At 54.0% G+C, this 21,037-nt stretch overlaps 2 protein-coding genes across 2 annotated transcripts; one reads left to right on the forward strand and one right to left on the reverse strand.

The window, feature by feature from the left end:
- Nucleotides 1–2,863: 2,863 nt before the first annotated feature.
- Nucleotides 2,864–16,317, forward strand: PHYHD1 (phytanoyl-CoA dioxygenase domain containing 1). The gene is made up of 11 exons (XM_080819784.1): nucleotides 2,864–2,969; nucleotides 7,389–7,547; nucleotides 10,178–10,259; nucleotides 10,401–10,448; nucleotides 11,891–11,946; nucleotides 12,030–12,092; nucleotides 12,933–12,954; nucleotides 14,400–14,528; nucleotides 14,627–14,743; nucleotides 15,626–15,752; nucleotides 15,842–16,317. The coding sequence occupies exons 1-11, from the start codon at nucleotides 2,937–2,939 to the stop codon at nucleotides 15,885–15,887; spliced, it is 882 nt and encodes a 293-aa protein (XP_080675910.1). The 5' UTR covers nucleotides 2,864–2,936; the 3' UTR covers nucleotides 15,888–16,317.
- Nucleotides 16,318–18,822: 2,505 nt separating this feature from the next.
- On the reverse strand, nucleotides 18,823–20,887 carry DOLK (dolichol kinase). The gene has a single exon (XM_080820139.1). It carries the CDS (start codon nucleotides 20,587–20,589, stop codon nucleotides 18,973–18,975), a length of 1,617 nt encoding a protein of 538 aa, XP_080676265.1. The 5' UTR covers nucleotides 20,590–20,887; the 3' UTR covers nucleotides 18,823–18,972.
- Nucleotides 20,888–21,037: the final 150 nt, after the last annotated feature.

Consider the following 21,037-nt stretch of genomic DNA (forward strand, 5'->3'; position numbering starts at 1 on the left):
GCCTTTGGAGGTCTCCGTGTCGTGGGGGGGGACCCTTGCCTCAGCTCTCTGGGTCCCGCTGGACCCTGTGGACTAGTTTGTTGAGTGGCTGCTGCCGGGCACCTAGAAGCAGGTGCCCCTCTCCCTGCCCCTCAGAGGCCGCTGCTGGGTGTGGGCTGGACAGAGCCTGATACAGGTCAGGTGTGGCCTGGGCCTGGGTTCTTGCTTCCAGCCTGGTCACCTGGAGTTTGGGCCTTCATGAGCTTTGGTGGGTGGGAAGGCCGGGGAGGGGAGGGGGACAATGGGATGGGAGCCAGGAGTCTCCACTCTTGTCCCTGCTCTGTTATTCCCTGCATGAAGTTGGGGCAACCCCTTCCCTCCCACAGCCTCCATAACCCCATCTGTGCAATGGGCGTTTCCACTCTGTGTTCTCATAGGTCCCTTGTAATTCCCAACAGCCATTCCCCCGGGTTCCACAGAAGTGGGCCTGAGAGTCACTGTGGGAGAGCCAGATCCTGGCCCCTCTGGGAGCCTGATGAATGTGCTGGGGTCAAGGACAAAGGCTCAGGGAGATGGGTAGAGCTGCCTTCAAATCATAGCTCTGCCACAGTTTCCTCGTTTGTAACATCAGGCCAGTATTGGCAAGCTTGCAGGACTGTTCTGAGGCTTACCTGATGATGACTTGGTAGTGGGGCTGGCTTTCAGTGCCCAGTAACTGGTATCTTCCTCCTGGACCAGTGAGGTTTGTGGTGGGCTGACCTGGGGACGCAGGGGCAGGGGGCTTTTGGTGAAGAAGAAAGGCCAATCCCCTCTGAGACCCTCCTGTCCTGTCTGGCACCCCCTTACCGACTCCCACTCCCCCACCGAGTCTTGGGGCCGCCCAGCGCCACCAGGAGCAGGAGTGTTGGACCTGGAGCTGGTTGGCTTTTGGAAAAAACAAACAAACAAACAAACAAACAAACAAAACAATGCAAACCCACCTCCCAAAGCCTGACCTGGATGAATGAGCAAATCTTGGAGGCCCAGCCCCTCCCCCTCCCATCCGAGCCCCCCTGTGGGCTGTCCCCTCCAAACCTCAGTAGTATAGTCATTCCACAGACGACAACAGCAGTTTGGACAACGGGGAAGCTCAAAAATAAGAAATATCCTCACATTTCGCCCAGAACAGTCCCCCTAGCTAACTTCTGGTGAACAGCTAGCTGATAGGCACTTTCAGTGAGTCCCGGGCCCTGTGCTGAATCTCTTTTATCGCAGGTAAGGATTCCTCTTCCTCCTTACGAGAGGTTATCCCCAAACTACAGATGGGAAAACAAGGCCCAGGTCTGGACTCAAACGCAGTCTGCCTCACAAAGCCTCCACTACAAGCCTTCGGTGGGGACTCCCAGGGGAGCTGCTGGCCCGCGGGAGGGGGACCCTTGCTGTGCCCCTGACACATGGCAGGGGTCCCTGTAGTAGACAGCTGCATCAGATGAGGCCAGGACAGCTGGGAATGGGCCTTGCCTCAAGTGAGCTGAGTCTCATCGTATTGCCTGCATAGTTTGTCTCCTGCCTGCCCTCCTCACCCAGCCGAACTCCTCAGAACCTCTTCTCCGTTCTCAGGAGCCTGGCCACCCCTCTCCCTGGCCTTTGGGGATTGGGACCGAGCAGTCACTCCCAGTGCGGTGGCCCAGAAAACATGACTTGACTTGGGGCCAAGGCTCCTGAAGGCTGAGCTCATGTCCCCACACTCACTCCCAAGACATTCTGTCCCTTCGCCATTCAGAAAAATGTCATTTCAGGGAAGGCCAATGGCTGGTTTTCAGGAGCTACAGCCAGAATGGCCCCGCTCAGCAGGGCCATGGTGGCTGCAGTCCTGGCTGGTGGATTTGAGACACCCAACATCTTGGGCCTGGCGGGGTGGGCGGTGGGGAACAGGAACCGCGGTTATCCCCTCATTCTGGAGACCCAGGTCCCCAGTTGTATCCCCTTCCTCTTTCTTCCTTTCTTTTTTGTTTTTGTTTAGGTTTATTTATCTAAGTAATCTCTGCACCCTGTGTGGGGATTGAACTCAGGGCCCAGAGGTCAAGAGTCACGTGCTTTCCCAACTGAGCCAACTAGGTGCCCCCAGCCCCTTCCCCTCTCTAACGTTTCCCTTTATCTGCTGTCTTCCTCTGAGCTCTAAGCTGGCCCTTTCATCTTTCCCTATTCGTGTCCCCAGACTGACAGAGTTTCCGGGGTCAGAGCTGGGAGGGGCCCAGACAATTCTCTGAGGAACTTTTCCACCTCCGGATCGCAAAGCCACTTGCCCCAGTCCGACCTGTCTGATGTGCAAGCTCCTCAGGGCCACCCTGTGTCCCCACCACCCCACATTGATGCTGGTGGCCCGGGGATTTTCTAATCCACACATGAAGTCCAGAGAGGGGCTGACATTTCTGCTTGCTTCAGCAGTACATATGCTAAGAAACAGAGAGGGGCTGACATTCGTCAGAGGTCACCGTGAGTCATGGTGCCTAGGATCAGGGATCCTTCTGCCTCCCCAGCTTCTTTGCACCGACACCCCTTGACACCCCTCGAATACAATTTCTAGGCACCTGGTAAGCAGCCAGAAGGGGGTGGTTTCTGCAAAGCAACTGGGAGGGAGCCATTAAAAACCACGAAGGAGATTGGAAAGGGCTAATCCTGGATTAACTGGGGGGATGGACCCAGGGTATTGAGCTGGGTCAGAGGCAAGGGCCCCATCCAGCTATAGAAGTGACTGGGGTGGGGGGGCAGTTCAGGCTGGTGTGTGTGCTTGGGGGAGGGGTTGGGGGCTGGGATTGGGCTTCCTCTGGGTAGGAAAGGGTTAAGTCCTCCTCGGCCTCCGGGAGGCTCCAGCACTTTGTACCCGTCACCCCTATTAGGCACTTCCAAACTGCCTAACTTGTACTTTCTCCTCTCCCGCCTCCAGCAACAGCAGCGGCACCCAGAGCCTCATCCTCATGTCCTGCCTGAGCCCCTCGCAGCTCCAGAAGGTAGGGCCATGTGGGGTAGGGGTCCGAGAGGGTCAGGTAAGAGTTGGGGTTCTCTCCAACTTCTAGTAGACCCTGGGAACTCAGCCCCACCCTCTGCCATTTTCCAGAAGATGAAACTGAAACCCAGAGTAGTCAGTGTCCAACCATCGACTGACGGAAACCATAATAAAGAGTAAAGATCAGGGGCATCTGGGTGGCTCAGCCTTTGGCTCCGCTCATGATCTCCGGGTCCTGGAATCCAGCCGTGCCTCAGGCTCCCTGCTCAGCGGGGAGTCTGCTTCTCCCTCTGGTTCCCCGCCCTGCTCTTGATCTGGCAAATTCGCGCAACTCTCTCTCTCTCAAATACATAAATAAAATCTTTAAAAAAAAAAAAAAAAGAAGAGTAAGTATCAGCCAGCCCAGGAGTGGTTCCTGATTGCGAAGAGGGAAGGGGGGGTGGGGGGGGTGGGGTAAGGCAGGCGAAGGGGGCGGAGCCAGGGCCCGGAGTGGGGGTGGGGTTAAGAGGAGGCGGAACGCCCCGCCCCGCCCTGAGCCCTGAGCCCTTGGAGGGCCGCAAGGTCCCACCTGCAGTCAAACACGAAAAGCTAATGCTTGGGAATTAGAGTGACACAGACTTAAAAAACGTGTCCCTCGTTTATTCCTGACGACAAGAGGAAAATGCGGGAAAATACAGAAAGTCTCAAAGAAGAAAATGAAAAACCACCCATAGTTTCCTACCCCGAGACTTAATATTTTGGTAGACATCTTTTTTTTTAAATTATTAACTTTTTTTTTAAGTTAACATATAATGTATTATTTGTTTCAGGGGTGCAGGTCTGTGATTCATCAGTCTTACACAATGCACAGCACTCCCCATAGCACATACCCTCCCCGATCTCCATAACCCAGCCACCCCATCCCTACCACCTCCCTTGCCTCCAGCAAGCCTCTCAGTTTGTTTCCTGGGATTAAGAGTCTCTTCTGGTTGTCTCCTTCTCTGGTTTCCTCTTGTTTCATTTTCCCCTCCCTTCCCCTATGATCTTCTGTCTTGTTTCTCAAATCCCTCATATCAGTGAGATCATATGATAATTGCCTTTCTCTGATTGACTCATTTTGCTTAGCATAATGCCCTCTAGTTCCACTCACACTGTTGCAAAGGGCAAGATTTCGTTTTTGATGGCTGCATAGTATTCCTGTGTGTGTGTGTGTGTGTGTGTGTGTGTGTGTGTGTGTGTGTGTGTACACACCACATCTTTATCCATTCATCTGTTGATGGATATCTGGGCTCTTTCCATAGTTTGGCTATTGTGGACATTGCTGCTATAAACATTCGGGGGCATGTGCCCCTTTGGATCCCTACATTTGTATCTTTGGGGTAACTACCCAGTAGTGCGATTGACAGCCCTAGAAACTTTAAAAGTCGATCATAATAGCTACTTCTTATGAGAGCTTGCCCACCGTTTTATTTATTTTCTTTTTTTTTTTAAGATTTTATTTATTTATTTCACAGACAGAAATCACAAGTAGGCAGACAAGCATGCAGAGAGAGAGGAGGAAGCAAGCTCCCCGCTGAGCAGAGAACCTGATGCGGAGCTTAATCCCAGGACCCTGAGATCATGACCTGAGCCGAAGGCAGAGGCCTTAAACCACTGAGCCACCCAGGCACCCCTATTTTATGTTTTAAAAAGATTATTTACTTATTTATTTGAGAGAGAAAGAGAGAGTGAGCAGAAAGGGCAGAAAGAGAGGAAGAAGCAAACTGTCACTGAGCCAGGAGCCGGATGCGGGGCTCAATCCCAGGACCCTGGAATCATGACCTGAGCCAAAGGCAGACGCTGCCCAGACACCCCAATTGCCCACCTTTTATAAAGGAGGCATTACTGTGCCTCCGACTTGATGCTCTGAGGGCCACAGAGGGGAAGGGGGTTGCCCAAGATCTCTCAATACCTGAAATACTAATCTGTATTCCAATTTGTTTTTTGTTTTTAAAGTCTTTTCTTTTTTTAAATTAATTAATTATTTTTTAAAGATTTTATTTATTTATTTGACAGAGATCACAGCTAGGCAGAGAGGAAGGCGGGGCGGGGCGGGGGGGGGGGGAAGCAGGCTCCCCGCTGAGCAGAGAGCCCGATGCGGGGCTCGATCCCAGGACCCTGAGATCATGACCTGAGCCGAAGGCAGAGGCTTTAACCCACTGAGCCACCCAGGCGCCCTTCTTTTTCTTTTAAGACTTTGTCAGAGAGAGAGAGCACAAGCAGGGGGAGCAGCAGGCAGAGCAGGCCGAGGGAGAAGCAGGCTCCCCGATGAGCAGGGAGCTTGATGCGGGACTCGATCCCAGGACCCTGGTATCATGACTTGAGCCGACGGCAGACATTTAACCACCTGAGCCACCCCGGCGCCCCCCCCCTTTTTTCCATCCCCCAGTATATCAGGCACATATGTCCACGTCAGTAAGTATTTTTCTGCCACATGATCTTTGTCAGCTGTGTTGTGTTCCAGATAGACAGAACATACTTTGTTGAATGACTCTCCTTGTGCTGAGCACTTAGGTTGTTTCTGAGTTATTGCTCTCGTTCAACTAGCCTCAGTGGAGACCCCATCAGTACGTCTTTGCCGCCCTATTTGCTGAGCTCCCACCTTCTTACTTCAGGAAGTTCTCGCCTGAGTGTGTCTGCCGGGTCCGAGTTGACTGTGGATGACCCAGTTCCCAACGAGGGAATATTCAGCTTGATACTGATGTGAAGATTAAGTATCTTAAAAAAAAAAAAAAAGATTTTGGGGGGCACCTGGGTGCCTCAGTCGTTAAGCGTCTGCCTTCAGCTCAGGTCATGATCTCGGGGTCCTGGGGTTGAGCCCCGCATCAGGCTCCCTGCTCGGCGGGAAGCCTGCTTCTCCCTCTCCCACTCCCCCTGCTTGGGTTCCTGCTGTTGCTGTCTCTGTCAAATAAATAAAATCTTTAAAAAATAAATAAATAAGGATTTAATTTATTTATTAGAGAGAGAGAGAGAGAGAGCCAGCATAAGCAGGGGGAGGGGCAGAAGGGAGAAGGGAGAAGCAGACTCCCCATGGAGCAGGGAGCCTGAAAGCAGGGCTCAACCCCAGGACCCCGAGATCATGACTTGAGCCGAAGGCAGACGCCCAACCCACTGAGCCACCCGGGCGCCCCGAGGATTAAGGCTCTATCACACACAGCTGTCCAGAGACCAAAGGGCCCACGGTGGGTGGACAGGCATGTCCCAGATTCCCACATGTGGCAGCCAGAGCTGGGCATCCGTGGGGGAGTGAGGGAAGAGATGGGGGGAGCTGTCAGTAACTGGAAATCAGGTACTTCACAGGGGGGTCAGGAGGTGAAGTCCAAAGCTGAGATTTTAGAACATTCTGCCAGCAAACACGTTCCTTCTCTCCTTACACCTCTCAACAGCTGCAGAGAAAGAGGTCTGGAGGCAAACAGGAATAAGCTCACTGTTTTAACCTCCCCCGCCCCCAACCCTGGCTGTCTGCGGCTGCATTTAGGACAAAGCCCATTTCCTTGCCTGGCCTGCCTCCGCACCACCCCCCCCCTTCTGCCTCCACCGTCACTTTGCTCCATCTGGCCCCTCCCATACTCATGTACTTCCCACGTCCTGCTCCCTTAGTCTGGAACGTTCATCCTTGTCTCTCCCACTCCCATTATCCTGCTGGTCCCTTTATTTATGTTTTAAAAAGATTTTATTTATTTCTGAGAGAGAGGGATCACGAGTAGGGGGAGGGGCAGAGGGAGAGGGAGACTCCCCGCTGAGTAGGGAGCCCAAAGTGGAGCTTGAGCCCAGGACCCTGAGATCACACCCGAGCCAAAGGCAGCTGCTTAACCGACTGAGCCCCCCAGACGCCCCTGCTGGTCCCCTTTAAATGTCACCTTCTCAGAGCTGCTGCCCTGAGACTCTTCTGTCTCCCTGCTGAGCAGAGAGCCTGATTCGGGGCTCGATCCCAGGACCCTGAGATCATGACCCAAGCCAAAGGCAGAGGCTTAACCCACTGAGCCACCCAGGCACCCTTTGTTTGATGTCAGCCTCGGTTGCTAGACTGTAAGCTCCAGGACGCCAGGCTTCCTCATTACTGTAGCTCCAGCTCCTAAAACTGTGCTGGTACATAGTAGATGCTCAATAAATTTTAGTTGACTAAATGAATGAGGTTGTATTCCCATGTGCCCCAAAGCCCACTGGAGGGGAAGGATGGGGACACTTCCCCTTCCTCCTTCCTTCATTCAAGCAACTAATATTGGTTGCTCCTCACTGGGTCCCAGACGCCATGCCTGGGGTAGGGGTGTGTTGTGGGGGAAGACAGAGCAATGAATAGGACACGTCCTGTCCTCCTGCAGACTTGGGTTTCAGGGAGGGGTCAGGTCAGTCCTCATAGAGAGCATTGGAGAGGGGGAAGCCTGACTTTTCTCCTCACCTTCAGTTTCAAGAGGATGGATTCCTGGTGCTTGAAGGATTTTTCTCTGCGGATGAATGTGCCGTCATGCAACAGAGGATTGGCAAGCTAGTGGCTGACATGGATGTCCCTGTCCATTGCCGCATAGAATTTTCTACCCGGGAAGAGGAGCAGCTGAGAACCAAAGTAAGTGTCTGGGGCAGGTGAGAATGGGATCTGGTTTTTGAAGGGAAGGGGAGGGGGCTCAGTCCCCATCCAGAGTAGCAGCCTGGGACGGAGTCCCCCAAAGCCCATGGGCTTGTTCTGATAAGAGATTGAGCCCTGAGCCCTCCTTGTGCCAGGCTCAGTGCCTTGTCTGCGTATTTCCTTGCTCCTCGCTGTGGATTTTTTTTTTTTTAAGATTTTTATTTATTTATTTGACAGACAGAGATCACAAGTAGGCAGAGAGGCAGGCAGAGAGAGGAGGAAGCAGGCTCCCTGCTGAGCAGAGAGCCCTATGCGGGGCTCGATCCCAGGACCCTGGGATCATGACCCGAGCAGAAGGCTGAGGCTTTAACCCACTGAGCCCCCCAGGCGCCCCTCCTCACTGTGGATTTATAAGGTTGGTATTATTACCCCTGTTTGAGAGCTGGGGCAAATGAGGCCTGGCTCACTGGCCCCGCACCGTGTGGTTAGTAAATTGATAGAATGAGGATTTGAACCCCGATCGTCTGTTCGCTGCTCTGCGGAACTTCCTCAGTGGTTCTCCTGCTACAAGGGCCTCTTCTGTGGCCAGCAGCCCGGAATGAGCCAAGTGACTCTGATGAACACCACCGCCCCTCCCCCAGCCTTACCCCTCAGGGAGACTAGAAACCCAGCTTCTCCACCCCCACCCCGCGTGACTTAATAGGACTCAATATAGTTTGAGAAGAGTATGTTGAGACTTGGGGGTTCTCCCACACAGTTCACTTAACCCTTCAGGAGCCTGTCTGTGGGGGCGCCTGGGTGGCTCAATCGTTGTGCATCTGCCTTCGGCTCAGATCATGATCCCAGGGTTCTGGAATCGAGCCTGACCAGGGGCTCCCCGCTCAGCAGGGAGCCTGCTTCCTCCCTCTCACTCTGTGATCTCTCTTGCTTTCACTCTCTCTCTCAAATAAATACAATCATAAAAATAAAGAAAAGAAAAAAGGATCCTGTTTGTGGTGTGGCCCCGGAGCCAAAGCTGTGGTCCTAGCTGCGGAACACAGCTCCTTCATGCTGAGGAGCTCCTGCCATCTGGTGGGCATAAAGGGAATTACAATGGCCTGAAGACTGGGAACCCAAAGAGCGTGACCGGGGGACTGTTCAGGAGGACTAAAGGTTACAGGATAATTTCCTCCAAATAGTGGGTTTCATCTGGCCTCACCCCCGCCTTCTAGGTGGGGACAGCAGAAATGGGGGTCCAGTGCCTAGACACAGGTCACTCAAGGCACCTTGGAGTGAGGGTACCAATCTTGTGCCCTCCTGGCTACCTTCTGAGAATATTCCAGAGACCAGTGAAGGGTTGGGGGGAGGATGGGAGAATAAAATGTATGTATCTTGGTTTATAATGCTTGCAAAGAGCTCAGCACAGTGCCGTACTCAGTAAACCCTCAATATTCACCACTGATATTAAGGCTTTGAAATGGGGAGGGGGTGGGCCTGCTTGACTCAGTCGTTGAGCGTCTGCTTTTGGCTCAGGTCTTGGTCCTGGGGTCCTGGGATCAAGCCCCGCATTGGGCTCCCTGATTGGCGGGAAGCCTGCTTCTCCCTCTCCCACTCCCCCTGCTTGTGTTCCCCTCTCTCGCTGTGTCTCTATCATATAAATAAAATCTTAAAAAGAAAAAAAAGACTTTGAAATGGGCATTAGGAGGAAAAAGGTCAGGGGTGTCTGGGTGGCTCAGCCAGTTAAGCATCTGATCTCGGCTCAGATCCTGATCTTAGGGTCCTGACTTCAGGGTCCTGGATCGAGCCTTGTGTCAGGCTCCCTGCTTGACCTTCTGTTCCTTCCCCCACCCATGGGCGTGTGTACACACTCTCCCTCTTTTAAATAAATGACACATTTTTAAAAGATTTTATTTGTTTATTTGACAGAGAGAGACACAGCGATGAGCAATAGTTAACATTCATCATTTAGCCGGGCCCTGGCTGAGTGTTTTCTGTTTCGCCATAGCAGTAGCAGTAACGATGATGATAAAAGCAGATATTCATGTAGCACTTACCACGTTCCAAGGACTCTACTAGCACTTCATGTACACTAATTCATAATCGCCGCAACACCTGACAGGATACCTTTAGTCACATCTATACTTTATGAGGAAACTAAGCCCAGAGAGGTTCAGCAAGTGGGGTTGTGGTCACACAGCAACCCCATGGCAGGGCTGGGATTTGAACCCAAGTATTCTAGCTCCACGGTCTGTGCTCCCAACTACCGTAAGATTCAGCCTCTGCCCGAAGCCTCCATCAATCCTGACAAGGTCAGTTCTATGATTATTTCCCTTTACGGATGAGGAAACAGGCGTGGAGTGATAACAGGTGACCCAAGGTTACCTGGGAACTGCGCCTGTTGGACTATGGTGCCTAGACTCAGAATCACACTGTATTGAGCATAAGAATCATGTGACTTATTAAGCGGTTTCCAAGAAACTTTATGCTGGGGCTTCCTAGTATGCTTCTAGGCACCTGTTCACTGTGCCTCAGTGGATGAGTTTGAGAAGCGCCAGGGGGATTGGGAAGCATAAGGATCCTCTTGCCTCTTGGCCAGCCCCAGCTCTGACCCTGTGATGCTCTCTCAGTCCCTCTGATATCCCCTCTCCCAGGGCCACGGCGACAAAGACTATTTCTTGAGCAGTGGCGACAAGATTCGATACTTCTTTGAGAAAGACGTTTTCGACGAGAAAGGTTCGGAGCTGGGGCCGTTGGGGTGTGGGAAGGGCTAGACTGGGGTATCTCCCCCCAGGGCTGGGGGCTCCCCCCGAGGCCAGTTGCCCGGGGGAAGGTGGACTCCAGCTCTTTTGTCTTTACCTGTTCCTTGTGCTACAGGAAATTTCCTGGTTCCTCCGGAGAAATCCATCAATAAAATTGGCCACGGTAAGCAGGTGCCTGGGGGAAAGAAAACAGGGAAACTGAGGCCTGAGGAGCCATGGGGCCTAACCCAAGGCCCACTGTAAGTTAATGACCCAGCAAATGGCACTTCTGGCCTCAGCTCCCACTCTGGGCCTGCTGCTCTGGCCTTACGATGCTAACCCTAGATGCTACCAACACGGCCCTGGGGAGAGGAGCCAGCTGAGCCCCCGTGCAGAAGATCCAAACCTCAGGCATGGGGTGCTCCTGGCCCCCACTGCTTCCTGGAGCCTCCTTCCGGAGCACCTAACATGTTGGCATGGTCCCTATTCTGAGACCCCAAATGAAGCTAGGATGTCTTCTTCCCCCCCGCCAGGATCATATATTATAATTTATTTTGCAGACCGCTTATTTTTTTTAAAAGATTTTATTTATTTAGAGAGAGAAAGAGAGAGTGTGTGAGAAGGGGGAGGGGGAGAGGGAGAGAGAGAATCTCAAGCAGACTCCCCATTGAGTGTGAGCTCATCAGAAGCTCATCATGGCGGGGGGGAGGGGAGGACTTTGATCCCAGGACCCTGAGATCACGACCTGAGTCAAAATCAAGAGTCAGGCACTCCATCGACTGAGCCACCCAGGCGCCCCCACTCGTTTTTAAACTTGAAGTTATATCATGCTAGTAAAAAGAATTTGTGTAAAAAATTCCTTGTTAAATCTCTGTAAAAAGAATTGTGGTAAAATATATATAATATAAAATTTGCTGTCCTAACCATTTTGAAGTATACAATTCAGTGGCAATAAGTATATCCAACCATCATTTCTAAAGTTTTATTTATTTATTTTATTATTATTTTTTTAAAGATTTTATTTTATTTATTTGACAGAGAGAGACACCGCGAGAGAGGGAACACAAGCAGGGGGAGTGGGAGAGGGAGAAGCAGGCTTCCTGCTGAGCAGGGAGCCCAAGGCGGGGCTCGATCCCAGGACTCTGGGATTGTGATCTGAGCCGGAGGTAGATGCTTAACCGATTGAGCCCCCCAGGTGCCCCCCATCCCTCGCTTTTTGTAATAACAACAACAATAATAAAGAGACGACCAGGCATGTGTTAGCCCTTCGAGTCTTGGGGCAGCCTGAGAGGCAGGACTGGTCTTCTGGTTCTGCGGTACAGAGGAGAAACTGAGGCTCATAGGAGAGGAATGGTCACTTGAAGCATCACAGAGTAAGTGGCAGGACCGAGACTGCTACCAAGTTACGGATCCCTTTGAGTCAGGTCTGGAGTGAGGTTTCCAGATGGCTGCAAGGCCGAGAGTCCGGTTGGGGGCCCATCTCTCGGTTATGAGCCAGCTGAAAACTCAATGAGTACAAATAGGTGAGAAGCCATAGCAAGGCCCATGTCTGGGTGCTCAGGGCCAGGCTCAGAGGGACGCACGAGGGCAGAGGGGCCGGCCCGTCAGCCTGCCTCTGTCCTGCAGCTCTGCATGCCTATGACCCTGTCTTCAGGAGTGTCACACACTCCCCCAAGGTGCAGGTGAGTGAGGGTGTGGGCGAGGGTGGGGGGTGGCCTAGGTGTGAGTGTGGGCAGGCTGGAAGTCTGACCTCTGTCCCTTCCAGGCCTTGGCCAAAAGTCTGGGCTTCCAGATGCCCGTGGTCGTGCAGAGCATGTACATCTTCAAGGTGAGCTCCCTGTTGTCCCCAGGCCTCAGTTTACCCTCTGTAATATGGGCAGAGTACTCATACCAAGCCCCTCCTTACCATGGGCCAAAAGCTGCCTCCTTGAGGAATTCCTAAGTTGCAAGGAGAACATGGAAAATCTGTCTCCTCGGGGTAAGGTGCCTTGCACTTAGTAGGTGCTCAGTGAAAATTTGGTGGCAGGAAGGAAGGAGACCCCCAGGACTCTCTTCTCCCCACCTTTTTTTTTTTTTTTTGAGATTTTATGTATTTATTTGACAGAGACAGAGGGAGCACAAGCAGGAGGATTGGCAGGCAGAGGGAGAGGGAGAAGCAGGCTCCCTGTTGAGCAGGGAACCCAATGCGGGACTCGATCCTAGGACCCTGGGATCATGACCTGAGCTGAAGGCAGACACTTAACCGACTGAGCCACCCAGGCACTCCTCCTTTCTCCCTTCTTTTGCTATTGAAATGCTCTGCTCCCAGCTTCAAGGCCTAGCTCACTGCCACCTACTCCAAGCAGACTTCTAGTTTTGCCTTGGGAAGAAAGGGACCCATCTCTGATCCTGGGGCTGAGTGGCTTAACCTCAAGCCTGGGCCCCGGCCTCTCTTGCCACCCCTCACTTCTGCCTTTGCTCTCAGGAGGCGAGTGTATGTTCGGACTCGGAGCACCCTGTGGGCAGGGTGCTTTTTCTCTTTGCCACCCTCCTGGGCCTGGCACACGGTGGGACTCCATAGCTGGGTGCTGGCGTGGAATCCTTAGAGGCAAACGCATCCAGGACTTAGAGTGGCCCCTGCTCCAACCCACTTTCCTCTGGCCTCACTGGCCCTTCTTCTTTCTTGCAGCAACCTCACTTTGGTGGCGAAGGTGAGCTGAGAACAGGCCGTGGGGTCCAGCAAGGGCCACGGTGGGACATCTGGGGCATCAGGGGTTGTCAGGTCTCTGGAGGGAGGGATGGCACTTGCTGAGATGTCCATGGGCAAGAGCCTGGGCCAGGAAGGAGAAGCTACCTTTTGTTCCTTTTTGGAACTGTCTATTGGGAGGGTGTTCTGGAGTCCTTGGCACAGTGGTTCTCGAACCTGGCAGCAACTCCTAACTGGTTAAAATAGATTTTGGGGCCCCAGTCCCTGAGCTCTTGAGTCAGTAGGGTTGCAAGGACCTGTAGACATGTATTTTTCTTTTTTTTAAGATTTATTTATTTGAGAGAGAGAGAGAGAGAACACACATGAGCGGGAGGAAGAGCAAAGGGAGAGAGAGAGAGAGACACACACACAGATTCCCACTGATCATGGAGTCCCACTTAGGGCCTGATCTCCGGCCCCCAAGATCATGAGCTGAAATTAAGAGTCAAATGCCCAACTGACTGAGCCACCCTGGTGCCCCACGAACCTGTATTTTTAACAAGTTCCCTGGAGGACTGATTTAACAGAGAAATTGCTGATCTAATCTCAACCCCCCCGGATGCACAGATAACTTTTATAGCCTCCCTCGTGGGTGATTATCTACTTCTGCTTAAATACCTCCCGTGACACAGGGCCCATCCCCTCACCGCCAGCCCTTTCCTTCCTTGCATGAGCCCAGGTTGGCCTCCCTGTGACTGCCCACTTCTTCCTACCGTTCAGCCCAAGGACAGTCTCCTGAAGGGATGAGCAGCCCCTCCCCGAGTTCAGCAACCCCACCTCCTTCAGTCTGTCTTCCTCCAAATGCTTCGCAGTGCCCACTGTTAGGACACCTTCCTCTGGACACTGTCTGGATCGTTCAAGTCAAGTTTGGGGCTTGGAAAACACGCAGTTCCCTGGGAAGGAGGGAAAGGAGACTAGCATCCGTGATCTGAAGTCCTTTGTTCAGTGGGTCCCGGCTGGGCCCCAGCATCACAGGGAGGGGGTTGAGATGTGGGTGAGGGCAGTCGCACACCCCCTTCTCCTTTCCTACTTCCCAGTCTTAGGCCACCTGGTGGACCCTCTGGTGGCTGGAGGTGCTTGTTCTGGTTCAGGACGGTGCCTTTAGTTGCCTGGCTGGAATCAAACCACAACAGCCACTTTTTAGCGATTACAATGTTGGGCCCGGTACTAAACACTCTTCACACACTGTGTTGTGGGGTCCTCCGGCCACCCTAGGAGGTAGGTTACTGCCGAGGCCACTTCACCGTTTAGGAAATGGAAGTTTTGAGAGGTTACATCTCGTGCCCCGAGTCTCCAGGCCGCGAAGTGGTGGGTTTCCTACTGACCCAGGAAGGCTCTGAGAGCACCAGGGAGTGGGGAACAAGGCCCAGGTGAGGGGGGCCAGGTTCCTCATGCCCGGTCCTGCTGCAGTCGCCCCTCACCAGGACTCCACCTTCCTGCACACGGAGCCGCTGGGCCGGCTGCTGGGTCTGTGGATAGCGCTGGAGAATGCCACTCTGGAGAATGGCTGCCTCTGGTTCATCCCAGGCTCCCATACCGGTAAGGACAACTGTCTCGCCCTGCCCCCTTGTATCCCACCCTCCCTGGCAGAGAGACCCGGGTAAAAGAGAGGCTAAAGACTCCACCCTGGCTTGCAGGTGGGGTGTCAAGAAGGCTGGTACGGACTGGTGATGGCTCGAAGCCTGACGTCAGCTTCCTCGGGTCAGAGCCTGTCCGGGATGCCAGCCTCTTTGTGCCCACCCCAGCGCGGAGAGGTAGGTGGGATGCAGAGGGCGGGGAGGCGGGCCCCAAGGCTGTGCCTGTGGGTCTGTGCTTGCTCTGAACGCCCAGCTCCCCGGAGGGCCGTGAAGTCACAGAATGGGAGGTGGGGCTGGATGGGCACTGGGAGGGCTGAAGGCCACGCCACTGCCACTACCCGGAAGGCCTCCTGGATCAGGCTAGAAGCCAGACTCTGCTGTCTCTTCGGTCGAATGACTGAAACTTTCTGAGCCTCAGTCTTCCCGAATGTAAAGCGGGGAAGTCAGTGAGATAGACGATGTACAGAAGATGGGGCACAACGCAGATGCTGAACCAATGCTGGCCATTCCTTTTAGAACAGGGCAACCCGATGTCCAGTTGGCCTTTTTTTTTTTTTTTTTTAAGGATTTTATTTATTTATTTATTTATTGGATTTTATTTATTTTTGAGAGAGAGAATGGGAGTGAGTGAGCATGAGCGGGGGAGGGGAGGCAAGGACAGAGGGAGAGGGAGAAGCAACTCCTGGCTGAGCAGGGAGCCCGATGTGCAAAGCCCCGGGACCCTGGGATCATGACTTGAGCCAAAGGCAGATGCTTAACCAGGGAGCCACCCAGTCGCCCTCCAGCCCAGCTTTTGATAGCGAGGTCCCAGCTGCTGGGCACAGTACAGACACTTGGGCCCGGTTCCACAAACACCGCAGAAGGGGAATGCCCTTGTCAAGGCTTGCCAAGGGCACAGGTCACAGCAGAAGGGACTTGGTCCCAGGGAGACCTCCGGCCAGCAGCACAGCCTCTGATCCTGGGGCAGGCCCCTGAGCTCTCCAGGATGGGAATGGGAGGGAGGAGGGGCCTTCGTCCCTCCCTGCCGAGTGTTCTCCTGACCTGCTGCATTCCTGCCAGGGGACCTCGTCCTAATTCACGGGGAAGTGGTACACAAGAGCGAGAAGAACCTCTCCGACCGCTCACGCCATGCCTATACTTTCCACCTCATGGAGAGCTTGGGCACCGTCTGGAGCCCGGAGAACTGGTAGGTGGCAGTGGGTGGGTGTGCGCGCCCTGGACAGGCTCCTGAAGAGGTCCTGGAGGCCGGAAGCAGGGTCATCTCTCTCTCCGCAGGCTCCAGCCCTCAGCTGAGCTGCCCTTTCCCCCACTGTACACCTGAGCGCCCTCTCCAGGCTGGGCCTGGCCCCTCCCGGGGAAGCTGTGGGCCCCGCGTACCAGCGCCTCGCCCAGCGCCTCGCCGCCGGGCTGCCCAGCTGCCAAGGGGACGTCGAATCTGTCCCCCTGCGCTTTCTTCCTGCCAGGGTCTGTGCCCCTCAGCCCTGCAGACAGAAGGGCGGGAGGTAGCCAGCGGGCAGCAGGAGCCCCCGGTGGGATGGTTGGCTTTCCGGAGACCTCCATCTCTCTGCCTCTCTCCTGCCCCACCCCAACCTCCCCACCCACCCCCCCACCCCCCCGACCCCGGGGAGGCAGCCTTTCACCATGAAAGTGTTCTGGCTTCTTCTCTGCTAGCTTCCCACTGTTCTCTCCTCTCAGATGCAATTCGGTTTAATATGGTGCAGGACGTGCAATAAAACCAACTTCTGAATGCAGCTTCTCGACCCTTCTTTTTCCCAAGCTGCCTTGCTTTCGAGATGAGAGCCCTGCTGAAACTTGCCCCCAGTGTCCTAGCCCTGCCTGGTGAGGTCTGCACGATTTTAATAACACAGTGGGCGTTCGTTGTGCCAAGAGCTTTAAGTGCGTTGTCTCACTGTGTCCTCACACCTCCCGAGGAGCTTATCAGCTGGATTTACAGATGGAGAAGGTGACACATGGTGTGGGAAGCCTCAGGGACCTGTTCCAGTCCCGGGGCTGTTCAGTTTAGTGACTCAGGCAGCGCTTCTAACCTTTGCTCCCCGATACTCCTTGCTCGGGGAGGGGAGAAGACCAGGGCTGGGAATAGAGTCCCAGATTCTGGTCCTGGCTTTGCGACAGACTTGTTCTCTGGTCCCAGGCCAGGCCCTTCTTTTTTTTTTTTTTTATATTCTATTTTTTTTTTAAGATTTTTATTTATCCATTTGATAGAGCACAAACAGGCAGAGCTGGAGGCAGAGGGAGAGGAGAAGCAGACTCCCCGAGGAACAGAGAGCCCGCTGTGGGGCTCGATCCCAGGACCCTGGGATCATGACCCGAGCCTAAGGCAGACACTTAACCGACTGAGCCCTTCTCTCTGGGCCCGCTTTGCCACCTGTACGTCCCATCAAGGGGCCAGAGAAGGCCTCCATGGCCCAGACCTTCTGTAGGGGCAACGTGTTGACATTCAAGATCTGCACAGCCGGGGTTTGGCCCAAAGGTTACAAAATGGGACTGCAGGGGTGCCCGGGTGGCTGTCGGTTAAGCGTCTGCCTTTGGCTCAGGTCATGATCCCATGGTTCTGGGATCGAGTCCCACATCGGGCTCCCTATTCAGCGGGCATTCTGCTTCTCCCTCTCCCTCTCCCCCTGCTCGTGCTCTTTCTCGCTCACTCTCTCTCAAATAAATAAATAAAATCTTCAAAAACAAACAAGCAAACCGGGGCTGCAGATGTGTTTTGTCTGGGGCCCTTGTTTTTTTTAAAACAAACAAACAAACAAACATTTTAAGTTGGGAGGTTTCACATAACAATGCACGTTTCTAAGCTTCCCTGAAGGAGCAGGTCAGCAACTCTGGGGCTACGGCTGAGCGTGGTGTTGCCCGGCTGGAGCAGCCTCCTTGGAGGCTCTTATGCTCCTCACTTCCCACGTCCCCTGTCCTCTACTGCATTGCCTGCCTGGCTTCAGCAGTCATATGAATTTGTGACCTTAATTTTCAGTCCCCGCTCTGTTTGTGGGTAAACCAAGGCCTGGAGGACAGAGCCCTTCCCCACAGTCCACCCAGGGAATCAGTGAGGCAAAGCTCTCCCTTGGCACTTTGCTGCCTCTTTTAGCAAGGAGAAAGCAGCCAGAGAGAAGGGAAGGGTTTGTTAAGTCTTCTGTGAGCCCCAAAGGAATATCTTAATAGGTTCTTCTGAGGGACAGGGCTTGGCGGTGATCCTCAGAGCTCTGCTCCTCGCTTCTGGCCTTGGTGGGCCAAAGTTCTCATGTCTTTCATCTAGGCTCCTTCCTGTTAGGTTGGGTAAGAAGGGGAGAATCTTGTCAGGCAACTCACTATGCTATCTTCCCACTGATGTGAAATGTTCCGTGCACTCGGCAAATGTCCACTGGGCTCTCGCCACAATGGGGGATACGGTGGGGAATGGGGCAGCCCTGGACTCCGCCCTCACAGAGAGCAAGGATACAGCCTGGGCCCCACAGTAGAGCCATTCTCAGTAAACCCTGCCAGTCCCTCATCTCTAATTTCTTACCAAGAGAAGAAACACAGGTTTGGACATAATTGGAGTGTGAGAGGCTCTCAGGAGGAACCCCTTGCTAAGGACCCTGTGCTGTCCAGCCTGTCTTTCAACAGCACCGCTCAGCTAGACAGCAGAGGTCTTGAGGCCAGGAGTGGAGTTGGCTGAAACAGGGAGTCAGCCCAGGCCAGATACCCTTCCTCCAGTCTTTCCACATGTGCAAAGATGATCTCACCTTTCCCCTTCAGCCCAACGGGGGGGGGAGGGGGGGGAGAAAGCACATGCGTTTTCCTCTTGGGTTCTCTTCCAAATGTAGTCAAGAGAGTAAAGTCATGCTGGTCTCCAAGCAAAACCCATAAAAACTCTTGGCTTACTTGGCTTTTTGCTGACATGAGGCCTGGCCTTGGCTAGTAATGACCCTTTGCCTTACTATTTGTTCCTTATGCACGGGCTGTGGGCCAGACCCTTCACACACCTCCCCTCCCTGGGTCCTCACCTGTGAGGTGCAGCCTCTTACTACTCCCATTTTGCAGACAGCAGAATTGAGGCCCAGAGTGAGTAAGCAACTCACACAGTTAAATAGTGACCCCAGAACCTGAGGTGGTGATCATTACACTCCACTGCCTCCGGGGTCCCCCCTACACCCCCGAGGATTGCAAGATGAAGGGGGGAATCCTACACGACACTCAGGTTCCTTGTGTTGTTGTGCTCTCTTTTTTTCTTTTTATATATCAGCAAAAACTAAAACCAGGAGAGCTTTAATTTTTATTTTGAATCTGAATCAACTGAAAAATCAAATCTGCTTCTCACCCCTTGGCGCTTCATGCCCAAGTGGCTGGCTGCTGTGGGGACCATTCGTCCTCCCCATGTCCCTGTTTCCTCCAACACTACCACTCAGCAGCTAGGCCATCAGCAATATCAGGAGGTAGAGAGGCAACAGGAGATTGTCTATCTGCGTAGTGTATGCTTCTAGGAGGGACACGATGCTGATAGAGCCCAAAATCCAAGCATAACTGTAGTTTAGGTCCACTCCACTGTCAAAGATTAAAATCAGAGCTACAGAAATGATCTGGGCAAATATAGAGGTCATGGTCCCCTCAAAAGTCTTTTTGGTTCCAGGCCAGTGGATTTCCCCCATGGTGCTGCCAAAGATGGAGGCCACAGTGTCGCCCACACCCACAGCCAGGACCCCTGCATAGGGTACTAGGGCCCTTGCTCCCCCCAAGCTGCCCTTCTGTGTGCAGGGTCTGGGGACTAGCCAGATGGGAAGAGACATGCCCAGGAGCAGGTAGATGTGTGTCAGGATGAGTGGTCCACTGTCTCGTTCATCTAGGAAAAGGGACAGGAGGCTCCTCAGAGTGTGGCCCAGGGGCTTGATGCGGAAATAGCGCACGTACTCCAGGAAGATGAAGACTGCCAGACATATGGTGGCAGCTACATAGAGCAGTGTCCGGTCAAAGATGATACCCGGGATGTAGGTGGCCACCACAATGAAGTGGAAATACTTTCGGGTAATGGTGGGGGCCTGGTGCTTCTTGGACTCAGAAGATGACCGCTTGGCATTCTGGTAAAGCACCACCAGGCAGGCTAAGGTGGCCAGCAGAGACCAGTAGACTAGGAGGTAGACGCGGGTCTCTGTCTGGAAGAGGAACTGTAGAAGCCAGAGCAGGGGGTTCTTGCGGATGAGCCGGTGCAGCCAGGGGAGGACCACGCCAAGGCCCAGCACACAGGTCATGAGGTGGAAGAAGATGGAGGAAGCCCAGGTACCTGAGTCCATGAAGACAAAGAGGGTGCTGAAGAAGATGCCCATCAGCACCATCCCGACCACCACCACCAGCAGGAAGAAATCCACTGGGTCTCCCTGGCTTTCCACCACAGTCAGAGAGCGCTTGATGAGCTGGTTGAGCATGAAGCTGATGCCACCCAAAACAAGCAGTGCCTCCCCAGGGGTAAAGCAGCGGGGCAGCAGGTACAGCAGGATCATGTTGAGGTAGACGAAGATCAGCAGGACCTCCAGGACCTCGATCACCTCGCCCACACTGAGTGAGTGCTTCATGATATAAATGATGACACCTCCAGCCAAGCCTGAGATGACACAAGTGTTGGTGGGCACTGGGCGAGTGATGCCCAGGGCCAACACTGAAGAGAAGAGGGCCACTGCCATGCCAGTAGCTGCCACCACAATTCCAAAGCGCTCAAAGTATGGGTTCCCCACAGACTGGCAACGCTCCTTCATGACCAGTCCGAGCAAAGGCATGACCATCGATGCCGGCAGCAGACCACTGTTGGCGGACATGCGGAACTGGAAGACAGCGCTTCCCTGCTGTAGCAGCCGGTCCCACTTGTATTGGACGTAAAAAGCCTGCACTGCGAGAGCCACGGCGCACCACGAGTATCGGTCCCACACGGTTGCGTGGATGCTTAGCACCACTGCGAACACTACTGCTGACTCCGCCAGCACCGACCCGCTCAGCGGAGCCCCGGTCGCCGAGGCCGGGGGAACGTGCTCTCGAGTCATGTCTCTTGACCTGGAGCCCCGGAGAAACTAGCGATGCCTTGGCCTCTGGGTCCCTCGAGCTCTGCCAAGCCGACAGCAGCAGTTTCACACAGCCAGCACCTTCTCTTATCGTTCTTCAGCTGGGAGGAGGGAAGCTCCACTGTAGGCAAGCCACTTTCTGAGGCTTCGGAACTGGCGCTCAGATACCCTCCGCCGCCTCGCACCTAGGACATAGACGTTGCCACTCCGCTGCTCTCTTCACAGCCCCGGCTGCTCTCGCCGCGGGATCCCCACCTCTCTGGGCGTCGCCATCTTGGCCTCGCCCGCCGTCACGTGACGAAAAGCCCTCCCCTCACAGCCCGGCCGGAGGCGAAGGGTCACGTGGGTGCGGCGTCTGGGGGCGGGGTTGGGGCGCGCGCGCGCGAAGATGGCGGCGGCCGCCGGCGGGCCGTGTGTGAGGTGAGGAGCG

Source organism: Martes martes (genome assembly GCF_963455335.1).
Source record: "Martes martes genome assembly, chromosome: 12".
In the NCBI taxonomy this organism is placed as follows: domain Eukaryota; kingdom Metazoa; phylum Chordata; class Mammalia; order Carnivora; family Mustelidae; genus Martes; species Martes martes.

Bases quoted from the DNA above. Each gene is read 5' to 3' on its own strand.
- PHYHD1 (XM_080819784.1), top strand. From the start codon at position 2,937: ATGTCCTGCCTGAGCCCCTCGCAGCTCCAGAAG. The intron at 2,970-7,388 runs GTAGGGCCATGT...CCTCACCTTCAG, and splicing joins GCCCCTCGCAGCTCCAGAAG to TTTCAAGAGGATGGATTCCT. The intron at 14,529-14,626 runs GTAAGGACAACT...CCTGGCTTGCAG, and splicing joins CATCCCAGGCTCCCATACCG to GTGGGGTGTCAAGAAGGCTG.
- DOLK (XM_080820139.1), bottom strand. From the start codon at position 20,589: ATGACTCGAGAGCACGTTCCCCCGGCCTCGGCGACCGGGGCTCCGCTG.